This window comes from Zosterops lateralis, assembly GCF_965231275.1.
Source record: "Zosterops lateralis genome assembly, chromosome: 4".
Taxonomy (NCBI): Eukaryota; Metazoa; Chordata; class Aves; order Passeriformes; family Zosteropidae; genus Zosterops; species Zosterops lateralis.
In genome coordinates, this window is record NC_139765.1 from 2655072 (window position 1) to 2670836 (window position 15765).

Sequence of the window (15765 nt, forward strand, 5' to 3'; positions counted from 1 at the left end):
TTTTTTCAGCTTCCAGAGCTGCTTCCCAAGACAAATCTGTTTCAGATAAGCTAATGGAAAGGGAAACTTAATCCTAAATTGCTCTTTGCTCTTCATTTCTTGGGGCTTTTGTCTCCTGTGTACTGCATTACTTATTAAGAGGGTCTGTGCCAATTTTTTTTTTCCCTACACAGCTTCTTGAAAAATATCTAGAGCTGGAATGTCTTCCCTAAGGATAAACTCATGAGGAAAATTTAACTGACACACAGCTTGGAACTTCCAGATGCATTGGTTTGCTTTCAAACACAGGTACAGCTTCAGAGGCAAAGGGAAAGAACACTCTTGCTGATATCCTGACCCCACTCTTGTCATATTTTGTGTTCCTGCTTTGGAGACTGATAATATTAGAACACCTGGGTAAAGAATATTTTTTAACACAGACACAAAGCTATTTTTTGTCTTCCTAACCTTGTTCTTGGAAATGTCTGCGTTGCTTCTGCAGACATCTTCCAGAAAAATAATAATAATAATAATAATAATAAAAAGAGCAGCCTGGAGCAGACATCCAGTATGAAAATGTCAAGTCTGAAGAGTTAAACCTGAGCAATGTCCTAAGAAATTTAGAAAGATGTTGGTTCTACCCTAACACTATTTAAGGCTAGATTAAGAGATTCTGTTTTCAGTGAAGCCTCAGCTGAAAACCGAGGCTTATCCTGGCAGATGACACTCATCCCTGCCAGAGAAAGAAATGCAGGAGCCCCACTGACTTCATTCAGACAGCAGGAAGAGTCCTTGGTCTGAGGAGTCAGGGTCTAGATTGAGCTGGGATGGTCTGGGTTGGATTCTGGGTTAGATCCCCTTGGTATCGGTTCCTTTGTGTTTCCATTCAGTGTGTCACCAGAATGTGAAATCCATCCAAGGCCACGTTGGTGCTGTGCTGTGTAAAGTCTAGTGCTGCTGCAAGGCAGGGCTGGGGAAAATGTGTGAACTCCAACTTCCTAAGATGATGTGTTTTTAGAGAATTTGTAGGAAGTGCTCTAAATTTTGAATGAAAAACGATGCAGCACCCATGACTGGGGAAATGGCACACCACAATTTTCCTGGGTCTGTGGTTTTGCCTTTACAGTGCTTACTTTTAAGCTGTGTTTTGTCATTCAATTCATTATATTGTATTTCTGCTAGCATTGGTTGTGGGGCCACCCCAGACATCCTCTCTCCTCCCTGGGATTAGACAGGGTGGGCACAGCCTGGCCCTGCTCCAAAGCCTACAGAAATAAACAGCCTTTTTCATTTATTTTCATATATCAACCTTTTTCTCTCTGTGAGGGCCACAACATTTGTCCAGAACACAGCACAAGGTTATTTAGTCTGGCACTTTGTGGAGCCTTGAATTAATCTTTAATTTTCCATCACTAATGTTCTTTATTAGCTTTGCAAATAATCCCTTGAAATTTTCATCTGGTTTTGAGGAGCTGTAAGCAAAGCTCACCTTCTGTGACTTTGCTTTTTCATCTTCCAGGAGTGTTAGCTTAAGGTTTGTCTTTCTAAATCTGACTGCTTCTACCTTTCCTCTTTGATATGTGCAGATGTCCCCTGTGCAAGCTCTTTATTTGAGAGTGTGTTTTCAAATCTTACACCTTGTTCAGAGGTAAAAATATTCCTGTTAGCAACGGGTCACTGGCAAGCTCTGCATTTTTTGTTCTGATCTCCAAGTGAAAAAATTGCATCTGTATTCTGCTCTTCTCTGTCCTCCTGTTAATAATCCCTGTTCTTGCAAATAAGCCACTGCTGCACAAATTGTGCTGCTTGCTTTAATGAGATCAAAAGCATAAAATTTGGATGTTCTCATTAACATCCCTGCAGCACAGTCCAAACATTGACTCGGTGAATGCTTTCAACCCAGTGTCATAAAATGATACATTAAATAAAACCAATACAGAAAGTGATACAATTTTTCCCCCTCAGATATTTAATATTAAATCTTAAAAAAGATTTCAGAACAGAGTTAAGAAGATCATCTGCCTCATAAAAAGAAGAGTGTGGTTAGTGTGGAGGAATAAGCAGATATATTAGAATTCAAACACTGCTAAGAAAAAGGGAAGTGGCCCAGAGGAGGGAATCAGTGGTTTAGCTCAAGAGGAAATAAAAATCTACCAAGCACCAGGGAAAGATTCTTAATTTAATGGTCAACAGGATCACATTTTTCAAGTCAGGAAGGGTTATTGCAGTCATCTCCTCTGACCCCCTTGTAATGAAGGACATAAAATGTTTGTCACTGGGGAAATTATTTAATGAGGAATAAAATCCTGGGGTATCTAGAACTGGACAGGTTCTGCATTGATGAGAGAAGCAAGGTAGAGAAAATCCTGCACAGGCTGCAGGGTACAGCAGTGTCCAGGCTCCAGGCTTGTCTAATATTGAATTGTGGTGCTAAGTGCATCACCTGTGTGACAATATTTAGGTTTTCTTTCAAATGCATCTAAATAATATCATCTCTATGATAAAAACATGAATAAATTTTGGCAGAAATAATTTTAATTATATGAAATTAATAAAACAAACACATAATAAAACCTTAAATTAATAGGCTATAGACTTAATATTATATAAACTTTATAAAACTTAAACTTATGGTTTTCTTTCAAATGCATATAAATAATATAATCTAAACTTTATAAAACTTAAACTTATGAAAACTCAAAACAGCTGAGAGAGTCTTTCCAGTGCTCTGATGTGCAAACAAAGCTCCTCAGACTGGATGATATTAATATTTTCACAGCTTACTATAAGACAGCATTTAGTAAATGTTTAGCACTTGAAGAAATGCTACAAAACGAGCCATGCAAAATTGTTTTAGGTAATAAAAAGTCTTTTAGGTGCAGACCTAATATGAGGTGACATAGATGATACTGAGCATGGAGTTAGTCTTAATAATACTGAAATTTTTTTCCAGCTGGGTGTGAAGATCTGCAGGCAAACAATGGTACTTTTCATACCTGTAAAATGTCAGAACTTAAGGAACTGTTTCAAGGTTGTTCTGCATTTTCCATGGTCTTTCTCTTGCCTCACCATTACTGCCAAACTGTCCTGCTGCAGAGCTGATACTGATTGTACCATGATCAGCAGCTGCATTGATGATTTTACTGATAGATGATTTTACTGATAAATACCCATTATAGCTACTAGAACAGCTTGGGGGAAAAGCAACTTAATTGAGGCTTCTTCATTTAAAAAAAAAAAAAAAAAACACCTAAACCTATATATTTTGGTACTTTATTCTGAATAGACTAGGAAAACAGAACAGGCAAAGGTCCTTTCTTAGCTGAGAATCCAGTATATCTGCCTTTTCAAGCAGGAAAGAGTGGAAATAGTGTGTGATCTTTTCTGTGGAGTCCTAGAAGTCTGCAGAACGATACATAAGACCTTTCCAAACTGTGGAAGTATTTTATAGCACAGCCTCCCAAACTCCTCCCAGTCTGCACTGAACACTATGTGAATTTCCACCACAGTGGTACTGGAGTTAAATCTCAGGGGCCTCTTTCATGCTAGATCCCAAATAGCAAATTAATGAAGAAAACAGTCCTACTGAGTCTGTTTAAAATAGAGGTAGCTTGTTTTCATGAGAGAGGCTTGAGAGATGCCAGGTCAGAAACTGCAAACAAAATTTGCCAAGAAATTACCAGAGTGATGCTGAGATTACAGGGTGGTGGGTGGTGAGAGCTAGACTGGTTTAATTACACTGAATGCTGACAAAAGAGTATTCTTGAATGAGATGTAATTATTTGAGATTACCATGGGAGACTGAAGATTAGTAGATGAATGTTTGATTATCCAGGACACAGCTTTACTGTAATATCCTGAGACTTATCATGCTCTGTGCAGATAAATGCCAAATTTTCTTTAATTGCAGATAATTTTTTTTTTAAACTTTTGCCTGGAAGTAGATCTAACAAGACCAAGACATATTGTGGATCACTGTTCAATTATTTCATGGAGGAAATCAGCCTGGAGGAGAACCAAGTCCAGTGGCACAAAACCACAGGAATCCAGCTGGGTTCAGCACAGATTCTGCCACTGAGGTTGGTTAACAAAGTATTTGTTTTGGCACTCCCACTCCCACTCCCATGCCCAGTAGAATGTGGGGTTTGGTGGGGATTTTTTGTTTGTGTTTTTGTTTTGTTTTCTCCGCCACCCATGGGTCTAACACTGCATTCTTCTGGGGTGACTGTATGACAATTTTCAATTTATTCTGCAGCAAAAAAATAAAAGCTCACTCTGATCTTTTAGCTCCTAATTCTTCCTTGCACTTCCCTGCTCTGAATGACACTTTTGAAGTTCTCACTTGTAAAGCTCCTCTGGGTCAGTTGCTGGGTAGGTCAAGGGAAAGATCAAGCTGACAGCTCTGTCTAACTGGCTTCCACTGCTCTGGGGAGTGGGATTTTTGTTTCCCAGAGATGAGCTGCTGACAAAAGCAGCTCTTTAGAGCAGGGTTGTGCAAATCTCTGATAGACTCTAATAGAGTCAGACTGAGAGCTGGATGGAAAATCCAGCCACATGAAGGGGAGAAAGGAAGGAAAGACAAACTCCTTTTGTGCTTGTGGTCCTGTGGGTCAAAATGAAATTAAGCCCTACTGGGGAAGCAGTGAAAGACAGGATTGCCAAATATGTTTTTAATGAAAATAAATGTTGCTTCTGTCCTTTTATTTTGCTGTCAATAATTAATGTCAGTGGAAGAGCCATAAAAGGGTCAGCAGGATCCCACAGGGCTGACAGGGGTTGGCTCTCAAATGCAGCCAGCCTAGGAGCCAAGAGAAGTCATGGACAGGAGCTCTGGCAATGCCCAAATCACAATTCCCTCAGTGACTTGGGACTATCAGGCTCCCCTTTCCCTCACCTCAGTCCCCAGAGTGGCCACTTGAGGCCAGTCCCAGTGTCCTGCCTTGCAGGAGGGCCCTGCTGGTGGCCACTAGTCCCACAGCCCTTGGGAAAGCCACAGTGCAGAAATCCCCTCCCTGGGAAGATGCATCCTGTGCATCCTTCCACCCTGAAAACTTCTCAAGCCACTCATCCAAACCCTTCCCCTGTGCTCACACTGCTCCTGCCTGTCTGCAGCTCCTCTACTGCTGACCCCACAGAACAACCCAGGAATGTCAGCAGCTCTGTGTGCTTCCAAACCCAGGCTGGATGTTTTCAACATATTCCCTCATTTCCCTGTGAGCAGACTACTGTCTAACATTTCTGGAAAGGCAGCTGGAGGCTCCAGCCAACTTCTATGACATTTTAAAGCTGCACATATGTTTAATGCATCTACTACTTCCTTCCCCAAGGGCTTCATGCTTCTCCTGCCATTCATCTTTCCATGCTGGATGCAGAGAAATGTGAGTTATCTCCATAATATATGGAACTTCCCAACACCTACATGGCAAATCCATTAGAAACTGGAACAGCTGCAGCCTGAATCCAGCAGCGTGAATGTTTCTACCTGGTGGGAAACAGCCATAAAAAAAGAAAGAAAAAAAGAACTTTTCCCCATTCAGATTTATGAAAAGGCAATAGAAACAGATGCACCTCCCTCTGCTGCTCTCCTGGCTCCAGGAAAAGGTAGGAGTTGATGAAAATAGGAGGGGTTGGTTTGATCTGAGGTGGATGGAAGGAAATGTGGGCTCAAACAGCAGGTCAGGGTGGGATCTGGGAGTTCCATAACTTTGGAGAGGCAGTGGGGAGTGCTCCATCAGCACCCCTCAAACTGCCTGGGGAGAGGGAAGGGAAGCTGAGGGCTGTCCTCACCCAAAGCTGAAACTCCCTCTGCAGCAGGGGGTGTGTAAAAGGCTGCCAGCAGTGCTGAGCAAACACAAGCCTGGAATAAAAGCAGCAAAGGGATGAGGGTGCCACAGCTCCCTTTGCTGCCTCAGAGCAATTCTTTGTGTCTCCTGCTCACCAGAGTGTTGGGAGTGCCTGCCAGGTGTGTAGTGAGGGCACAAACACCTCCAGCCACCAGCAGATAATCACAGCCCTGAAATCAGCCAGAGCCTGAAGCATTTCATTGATCCTCCTACCTTAAGGCAAGTGTTAGTTTTTCATACACCTAACATATTTATTTTTGGGTGCTGTAAAAGTAAAAAGGCTCAAGGGTGGCACAAAAGCAAGTGCAAAAAAAAAAAAAAAAAAAAAAAAAAAAAAAAAAAAAAAAAAAGTCTGTTTGAGAAATACAGATGTAACTTGTTCCTCCTGCTCTGCCACAAAACCAAAATAGGTAAATTTACCCACTTCTGTGACCTAGACTAGCTATGTACAGATATCCACTGCTTCCCTTTTTAACCTGTGCAAAGCTGGCTTGAGGCAATGACTGCCTGGAGCAGTCAACATCCTCCAAATCCAAGGAATAGTTTCCAGGACAGGAGGAACCACTTGAGAGTGACTGTTCTCTGCTGCATCACACCACTGCTGCCAGGATTAGCTCATCTGGAGCTCATGCCCTGAGCATTTGATGATGCACAAGGCACTGACAGTGTGGGCAAAGAAGGAGCTGGGGATGAGACACAGAGATGGGAGGAAGCCCAGAGTGAGGAGGATGAGAAAGGAACTATAAATCCAAAGTCTTCCTGTGAAGCACAAAGACATTTCACCATATGCAGCCTTTAGGGAACATGTACAACTCCAAGGAACTGGCAGGGGGAAAGGGGAGGGTGACAGCTGAGAAGAAACAAGGCCAAAAAAGTACATGCAAGGACTTCAGATATCAGGGAGGTAAAAAAAAAAAAAAAGTTTGTGGAAGATTAAAAATGTTGCCGTTTCTGAAAGGAAACAGCATCCAGTGCCCTGCTGGGGAACAGCAGACTGACCCAAAGACTGCAAACCTTTACCAGAACCAGACAAACCATCCCTGGGACTGCACCAAGAAACTTTGCAGTTGCCTTTGGCAAAACTGCAGGAGACAAGTGGGCAGGGCACATATCTTATCAAGGCAAGAGCTGCAGGGGGTGGCTAGCCACAGGCCCAGGGAAAAAAATTTGTGCTGCAGGCATAAATCTTGAATCCTAGCATTCCTTCCCCAGTAATCAAACAGCAGGCTATATTTAGCCCAACCTAAACAACAAAAAAGAAAAAGAACAGCAGGACTAGTCTTAACTCCACCAGCTGCCACCAGCTGCTGAGAGGGGACACAGGTAGAGCTGATGTCAGATGTGGTGAAATGAGATGGAACAGGGGAGGGCAGCTATGCCTGAGCAATGCTGGCATCTGCTTAGAGAAATTCTGCATCTTATTGTTTCATGGTTGGCCAGGAGGAGGATCAAATGCCGGGCAGGGCATGAAGGGTTCCTGCCACACCAAGGGCAAGGCTGTAGTGAACCATGGAGAGGCAAACAAGCAGAGGAAAGGGAGGAGGTCACAGACATGAGCAATGTTTGTCTGTCTAGCCCAGGTTCCTGGTGCTCCTTCTCTTTACCTCTATCACAAGGAGATCAACAAATGCAGTTTTGAGACAGGCTGTTGTCTAGAGAGATTTTATGTGTGTGCTAAAGCCACAATGCAACTTCCTTCAGCAATGCATGAACCTGGGGCTCACCCTCTAAACAGGCATCAGCATCATCCACTAAGCAGGAGCTTGGCAAGGTCATTTCAATGTAACTGTTTGCCTGCAATGTTACTTGCTCCAAGGGGACACATTTGTGTTCTTGCTGGGGAAGAAATAATCTTAAATTTAGTGACCTAATTACTGTTATGACTTCTACACATACATGCATAGTCCTTTCAGAGAAGCTGGAGCTGGTTGAAAAGTGTAAAACCAGAGAATGTTAAAGAGTGGGAGTGTTTTATGAGTACTTTACCAGCAAAATAGTGCAGGACAATTAATAGAGTGGGTGTTAAACATGATCACTCAATAACCACTTAAGCATCTGGTTGTCATTGCCATTCCTAAGAACAAATGGGAAAAAAAAAAAAACCCAAACGAATCTACTGCACTAGTGTAAGTAAAAAAAAAAAAATAAATAATAAATAAAACAAAATCAAAACCCCCAACAGAAAATCCAGTCTCTTTCCACCCACATTTCTGGATTTCTGAGGCACCTTATTCCAGTAATCCATCCATCAGCTGGTGCAGCAGGGACTTTGAAGTTCTTGTGGCATCTTTCCCTGCCTTACTAACAGAGCTGTGAGCTTGATAACTAATCACTCCTTAATAACTTGTGTTTCCTCTGCAAAAGTCCCTGAAATGCAGCTCGTTGGGGGAAATATATGAGCAGGGATTTGTGAAGTAGAAAAATCACTTTGGGCTTCTTTCCCAGTAACCCCCAGGGTTTTTTGACTGGGGGGGGTGGGGTGACAATGAATGCAGTTCTATTTCCCACATGCCCAGACCTTGCAATTGGGAAGTGATCCCTGGCAGTGTGTCTCAGACATATCCCCAAATAATGAAAACAAAACATGGATTTGCTGCAGGACTCTCTGTTTTGGCTGCTGCTTGACTTCTTTTTCCGTAGGAACTTTCAAAAGCAGGTATGTTTCTCCCAGATATGTTCCCCCATCTTGACCCAGACATGGGAAAACAGCACAAGCCAACAGATACAAATATAAGTCTGCTCAGGACTTCCCCAACTGCAAATCTAAAGTGAGTGGAGTTGCTGAGATCTTAATTTCTGTGCTGGCAGAGGCTCTTTTTGAATCACTGAAACAACTTTTCTGCTCACTCTTTTGCCCAAATGGAACCATCCAAGCTGTTGCTGGGTCAAAAGATGCCAACAGCCCCACATACATTGCTGCACAAGCAATGATCTGCTTAGAACACATTTATTGGGGGAAGCCTCTGGGAGCTTCAGCATCTTCCCCTTTGCTTCCCACACCTCCCTATCCCATTCCTGGCTGCACAACCACACAGATGAGAACTGCATCTGCCAGGGGCTGGGCAAACCAGCCCTGCCAAACACAGAAACTTGGAGTGTTCAGAAAAAAAAAGGCACATTGGACAGCACAGGCTGCAGCTGGACATTGTCTCTTTTTTGGCCAAAATATGAAGAGGTGTTTTGAGCATTTCGTAGTCAACTGAGTTATGAGGTGGAAAAGCATCAGCCATGCAGTGTTATCCAGTATTTGCCCTGTTTCTCTCCTCCTGGTTGACACATTTTAGGTTTCTGGGCACATACTGTGTCTTGTGATGACATGGAAGAACAAGGCCTTTAAGTCTTTATTAATTGCTACCGCTGTCATTTTAAAAGGAGCTATTTAGGAAATCCTCAGTGTTGTTACCATAGGAATGAAGCTGTAGGATGAAGTGAAAGAACAATTTAAACAGCAGCGTTTGAGTAATTCACATCAACTTTAATTCCCTGCTCCATCCGAGCTCCTCTTGGCCGTAAAGAAAAAAGACTTTAAAAGCTCTCTCCCCTCCTCAGTGCTGCTTGACTCCAGCCCAAATTAGGAGGTCCAGCCCTGTTATCTACAGCAGGTCTCAGCAAAGTCCCTTCCCACCCACAGAGCATTTCCTCCTCTCCCCGAGTGGAGCAGCTGCAAAGTGCTCCTTGGCTGGGGCAGAGCTGCTCATCTGGCTTTTCTCAGCTCTTGTAAAACAATGTTTATGCAGCTTTTATACAGTAAGAGCAGGGTGAATGGAGGAGCATCTAGTCCACTGTGCAGAGCAGGTCGGGGTGTCTCTCTTTGATTTTTCAGCTTTCTGATTGTTCTTCATCCTACTGGAGCTTTTTTATGCATTGTAAAATAAACCAAGAGTGGTGTTTGGTAAATAATACACTCCTTTCCAGGGGGAAGGACAAACTGATGAACTTTTGAGTTGACCACTGGGGTCAGAGAGGTGTTTCTCTCATCCCCTAATTTTTGACCAAGTCCTAAAGACTATAGAAGTTGAGATCCCCAAATAAACTTCCCTTCTTTTTCATCTCACATCTCGACAGGTGAGTGTAGCTCTTTTTGTGTCCTCTTGGGACAGGGGTGCTTGTACCTGATGAGTTTGCCCATTACTCAGTGTAACTCTGAGCTGGAGGAATTCCTCTGTGCCTCTTTCTGAGCTGGTTTTGTTCTTCTTTTCCTGTGTGAAAGCTTTAGGTCTGCATTAAGCAAAAAGGCAAAGTGGGACAGGTGGGTTGATTAAGCCACTCTGCTGGTCCTCTCCAGCAGAAAGGAGGAGACAAGGCAAGGAAGGAGAACAGTGAAAAGCTGCCACTCACATTAGCTATGAACCTTTGAACCATGGAAACTTGATGAGCTGCAAGAAAGTGGAGTAACATGTTGTTTTCCCTGGATTTAACTCTTTGGAGATGTTGTCACCACTCAGATTTGTGAACAGGGTTCTGGTTTCCCACCTGAGGTTTGGGAAAGTTTTGGAAGGGACTGCTTTGTAGAACAGGGAGCCTTTCACTCTGGAAACAGATGCCTGGAGTTAAGGATGAGACTGGGATGTTCCTCAGCTCTCAGCAATGGCAACAGGTCTGATGACTTCAGTAGTGCATGAGGGCCAGCTTTAGCTCCCCACATGTCCACAGCACTTCTTTCTCCACAGCTGCTCTGACTCACTGATGGGAGAGGAACCTCTCCAGGACCTTACAAAGCGTGTCTGTAACTCCACAGACACTGTCAGGTGCTTCAGCCACTTACAGATTAAGAACCTAATGCCTGGCTCCTTCTCAGCAAACAAAGATGAGCCAGCAAAGCAAGCCAGTGACCATATTTTGGCATGACTTCCTGGCACTTACAGTGGCCCTATTTATCACCCAAAGTCTCCTTTTTTCATTTGCATGTGTGCTCCAGCATTCTGCCTTGTGCTCTTGCTTCTAGAGTCTGGCTTATCTTCCCCAGCTGTCTGGCCAAGTCTGCTCCAGCAAGCTCTGACCACAGGCTCAACAAACTGGTTATAGGGATAGGGAATGATAGAAAACACACCACCAGCACTGTTCCAGCAGGGTGCTGCCCACCAGAGCCAGCCTGCTCTGTGTCCAGCTCTGTTTTTAGCAAAGGTGTAACAGCATTTCCAGGGCTCCTACTGGTGTTGCTGTTGGCTGCAGGCAAATAGGTATTTTCAGACACCACCCCCCTCACACACACACACTAATTTCTCTGCAGTTAGCCAAGCTGTTGAAACTGGATCCTTTTATGGGAATGTACAAGAGGGGTTTTCATAAAAGCAAGCTGGAGGTTCTGGGAAGGCACAGTTGCTGCTCTGTTGAGGTGGCTCATGGTACCTCATGGCCCTTTCAACCCCTGTAAATTCACCCTGTGCCTTCATTGCCTCACAGATTCACAAATATGGTCACAGTCAAAACAGGGGGAACTCATTCATATTTTATGTGATATTTCCTTGCATTTCAAAGGGAAAAAAAAAAAAAAAGGAGAGAGGTGGAAGACTTTAAAGGACTAGGATGGTTTTTTTATTGGCTTTCCATTTCTTTTGCCCCCCACCCAGTTCCAGGAGTACAGAAATTTTTTTTTACTATTTATACTATCCTAGTATATATATTGAAATCTACAAAAAGTATACAATAGGTAAAAATTGATCCTGTGCTGGTGTAGCATTTTAATGGAGCATTTAAAAGGTACTTTTGTATTTCTTTTTAAATATAAGCTCTCAAACTATTAAGAATACCAGGGAGAGGGGACTCTTTTAGTGTTTCAGTTTTCTTGCAAATATTTCAATGTTCTCTTGCATTATTTTGAATCCAGCCAAAAGACTGGACAACCACAGAAACCATCAAGTGAGTGTAAGATAAACCAAAAGGGGAACCACTGAAGTTGCAAAACTTCGGTAGGACAGTGAAATATGAATACAAAAGAGGAGATGGGGTAAGGGCAGTAGGGAAAAAGGAGGAGTTTAAACTTATCCCAGCATATTATCAGCATTCCCTCAGGCATTCTATTCAAAAAAGGTGGAATTTAATCTGCATTGCCTTTGAATAAGCAGTATAATCTCTGAGAACTTCTGCCTCACACACAGCCTTTTTTCCTGATAGCTGACAGAACCACTCCACTGATAGTGTTCTGCTAAAATACCTTCAGGGTAAATGTGCTTTTATAAACAACCCATTCCCAGGTTACTGACACTGTAATACATTTATGGGACAGAACCTTGGCGTGTGAAATGCAAAAATCACTTTGGGGAACTGGAGCTGGTTGAGTCTGGCTTAATGCTCTTACCAGGACACCCTATCTCCTGCCTTCCCTCGTGCAGATTTTTTAAAATAAACAGTATCTTACTGCCACAGCAGCAGGACTGGGCTCATTCTCCTCATTTCCTCATCCCTGTGGTGCAAGGACTTGTTAGGGTGGTCATGGAGCTGTCAAGTTAATGCAACACCCCTGAACTACCCGAGAGAGATTACAGCACTCATGCTCTGCTCCTCATCTCAGCAGAGGAAAAGCTGTCTGTAGAAATGGATTTTTCACATTTATGCCTCCCCCTTGTGTCTCCACCATACGAGCTCGCCAGACTATGTTCATTTCTCAGAAGATCTCTACAAATGCAAACTTTACACATGGCTGTTGCCTTAGATTGCTGGTAAACATGCAAACCCAGGAGAGCACTGAGGACAAAACTTCTTTGAGTTGCTGAGTCTAAAATCTCCAGTAGAAATCAGCCAGAATTGCAACTGTTACAAAAGTCATCTAATATTTAACAGAGGACAGGGAGCATAATATTCCATACCTTCACTGAGCACAGGCTACGAAGAGACAAATTGAATATTACTAACTCTGTTCCACCAGAAAAAAAAAAAATAATGTTGCCACTCACTTCATGAGAAGTGGGTTTGATTTGGGTTGGGAAGTTCTTTTTGTTGGACTTTTTCTTTAAAAAGTGATAAAAGCACTTCCATTTAGTAGAACCTAGAAAAAACAACATGAAAAGCCAAGGAAGAGAGAACTCCTGGGCCTGATCCCAACATCCCTGACAAGAAGGTGGTCAGAGATGTCCTTTTTTAATGAAGAGTTTATGAGCAAAAAGTGACCCAAAGAGAAGCAGAGGAGAGATCAGAAGTGACACTTACCTGATTTGCCCACGCCGGCTCGGCCGAAGATGGCCAACTTCACTTCTGCACTCTTGGCCATGCTGAGGGAGCACAGGGGAGCCAAAGCCACTCAATTATCAGGAGTGAAGCACAAGGACTGTTCCCAGCTCCTGCCTCCAGCTTCACCGTGTCATTGTGACGTCAATGCAGAGCCTGGGGAAGAGCAGCACAGGGATGGAGCTGTGAGGAGCCAGGCTCTCCCCTTCCCCTTCCCCTGCCTGCCCCCTTCTCCTTCTCTTCTTCTTCTTCTTAAATAATCATCATAACTGATGCTGTGCTCCTGCTTTAAATGTAACACCACTGACACATCTGGCACATCTGTTTGTGCAGAACCTGCCTCCAGCTTTCTGGCTACAGCTCTTTGCTTCAAACTGGCAACTGTGAGATTGCAAAAGGCAGGTAACAACCCCAAGCACCTGCCTTGCAAGGCTCCCAATTATTCATTTCTTCCTTTCTCTTTCAGCTGCAATTGTATATATTTACTGCATTTGAATCATATCCAGGGAATTATGTTTTGCAGAATAGATTTAATAGCTGTGAGCACTCACTAGTTGTGCCTGCAGGTAGCTGCTCCTTCCTCAAGCCCTCCAGCTCCAAAAAGGTTTCAATTACTCAGCAGCAGTTGCCTAAAACCCTCTAAGCACTTGTACCTTGCTCACTGCCCTAAACAAATCCATGCCCAGAGAGTTCTCCAGCGCTCCTTTTTAAGCTGCCTGAGCTCATACATAAACATCCAGCGAGGCGTGGGGTGAGCAGAGGGATGCCAGAGTTTCTGAGCACGGGAATTCTCTGGGCTCACAGTTTTGCTGCATGACCTTGACAGTGAAATCCGTACCCATTCCTGTCATTGTGGGATGCTTTCAGATCTTCAGTGAAAACAGGGCAATAGTGATGATGGTGATGATGATGATGAGGAGGATCTTCAGCCTCCGACTAAAACTCAAATACTCAAATACCCAATAAAGCAGGGTAGAACTTTGTGTGTGAATGCCACCAGTCAGGGGTCTGCTGGCTGAGCTGAAGTTCCCACTTTAGCCATGAATTCTCACAGTGGCGTAGGATGCTTCCCTTGTCAGCACTCCTCTCTCTACAGAAAACCGCATTTCTAGCATTTTTTGGGAAAAAAAAATAAAAGAAAGAAGAAGGAGGGAAAGAAGCCTAAGGCTATTTCCTATACAAAAATGGTTGTAAAAAAGTAAAGACACCTTACACTGAGAGCGGCCCCCATTCATCTCTGACTTCTAAAGGCTCCTGCGAGTACCAGACCCCTCTCAGTCTGCAGGGACAGAGAGAAGCCCGAACTGCTCCAGGACGTGGCGGGACGGGATGCCCAGGGACTGGCACACCAGCCCTGCCCTTTCCTCCTCCCTGCAGAGCTCCGGGTCGCCCTCCGCGGAACCTCTGCCCCGCTCCGCATCTCTTACTCCACATTTCCGTGCAGGTGTGGATTTTTCTGTCTGTCCAGGCTCTCCGGACAGGTTTGCGGGGCCGCTCCCTCCTCTCGGCATCCTTCCGGTGCTCACTCACCTCTATCTCCGCGCTGTTCCCGGCCCTGCCCGGGCCCCGGGGCTCTCCCTCGGGCCGCACAGTGCGGAGGGTCCTCCCGGCCCCTCTCCGCTCCTCCGCCCGGCCGCACAATGCGGAGAGTTCCGCCCGTCCCTCCCTCCCTCCGCCCCGCCGCCCCTCTCCGCTCCTCCGCCCGCCCGCGGACCGCCCGCGCCCCCTGCGGGCTGCGGAGAGACCCGGGAGGAGCGGGGATGGGGAGCGGGAGGGATGGAGAGAGGAGCAGGAGGGATGTGGAGAAGAGCGGGATGGGGAGAGGAGCGGGATGGATGGGGAGAGGAGCGGGATGCAGAGCAGGAGGGATGCAGAGAAGAGTGGGATGAGGGGCGGGAGGGATGCGGACAGGAGCAGGAGGGATGCGGAGCAGAGCGGGATGCTGAGCGGGAGGGATGCGGACAGGAGCAGGAGGGATGCGGAGAGAAGCGGGAGGGATGCGGACAGGAGCGGGATGCGGACAGGAGTGGGATGAGGAGAGGAACGGGAGGGATGCGGACAGGAGCGGGAGGGATGCAGAGCAGAGCAGGATGCGGACAGGAGCGGGATGCTGAGCAGGAGGGATGCGGACAGGAGCGGGAGGGATGCGGACAGGAGCGGGATGCTGAGCAGGAGGGATGCGGACAGGAGCGGGAGGGATGCGGACAGGAGCGGGATGCTGAGCAGGAGGGATGCGGACAGGAGCGGGAGGGATGCGGACAGGAGCGGGATGCTGAGCAGGAGGGATGCGGACAGGAGCGGGAGGGATGCGGACAGGAGCGGGAGGGATGCGCAGAGGCGATGACCGAGGTGGCTCCGTCCCCCGCGGTGTGTGTACCCCGTGCCCCAAAGGAGGGGACCCAGCCCAGTAATTCGGCCGTTCCGCAGCCTTTAATTAATTACGCAGGGCAGCTGCTGTTCTCTTGCACGGGTTGTGAGCCGGCCGAGGCTGCCCCGCAGTTTATTTTAACATCCCGAGTGTTTTCCTTCCCTCTGTCGCTCCCTCAGGCGGTGCCACCCTGTGCAGAGCCAGTTTCCCCTGTCCCAGTACAGCAAAGGGACAGCGGGGCTGCTGCTGCCCCATCAGACTGCTTTAGCACCAACTTTCTACTCTGAGCTTTTCCTCCTGGCTTCCAGACTTGGCTTAGGGAAAATGAAAATGTTATTAGTTCAATTTGCAAACGGGCAGAAGGAATTGTGTGAATACATCAGTCTCTGCAAGGGGTTGGTGTCAGAGCCG

General features: G+C 45.5%; 1 protein-coding gene across 2 annotated transcripts in view; it reads right to left on the minus strand.

The window, feature by feature from the left end:
• The window catches only part of RERG (RAS like estrogen regulated growth inhibitor), an 82565-nt gene extending 67947 nt beyond the window's left edge, over positions 1 to 14618 (minus strand). The window contains exons 1-2 of one of the 2 annotated variants that reach the window (XM_083859304.1): positions 14517 to 14618; positions 12969 to 13142 (exon numbers count right to left, since the gene is read on the minus strand). In XM_083859304.1, the coding sequence (XP_083715430.1) occupies positions 12969 to 13029 (61 nt within the window). In that variant the 5' untranslated portion in view covers positions 13030 to 13142; positions 14517 to 14618. Of the gene's footprint in view, positions 1 to 12968; positions 13143 to 13537; positions 13652 to 14516 lie in introns of those variants that run through there. The other variant, XM_083859305.1, reaches the window with a different exon arrangement.
• Positions 14619 to 15765: the final 1147 nt, after the last annotated feature.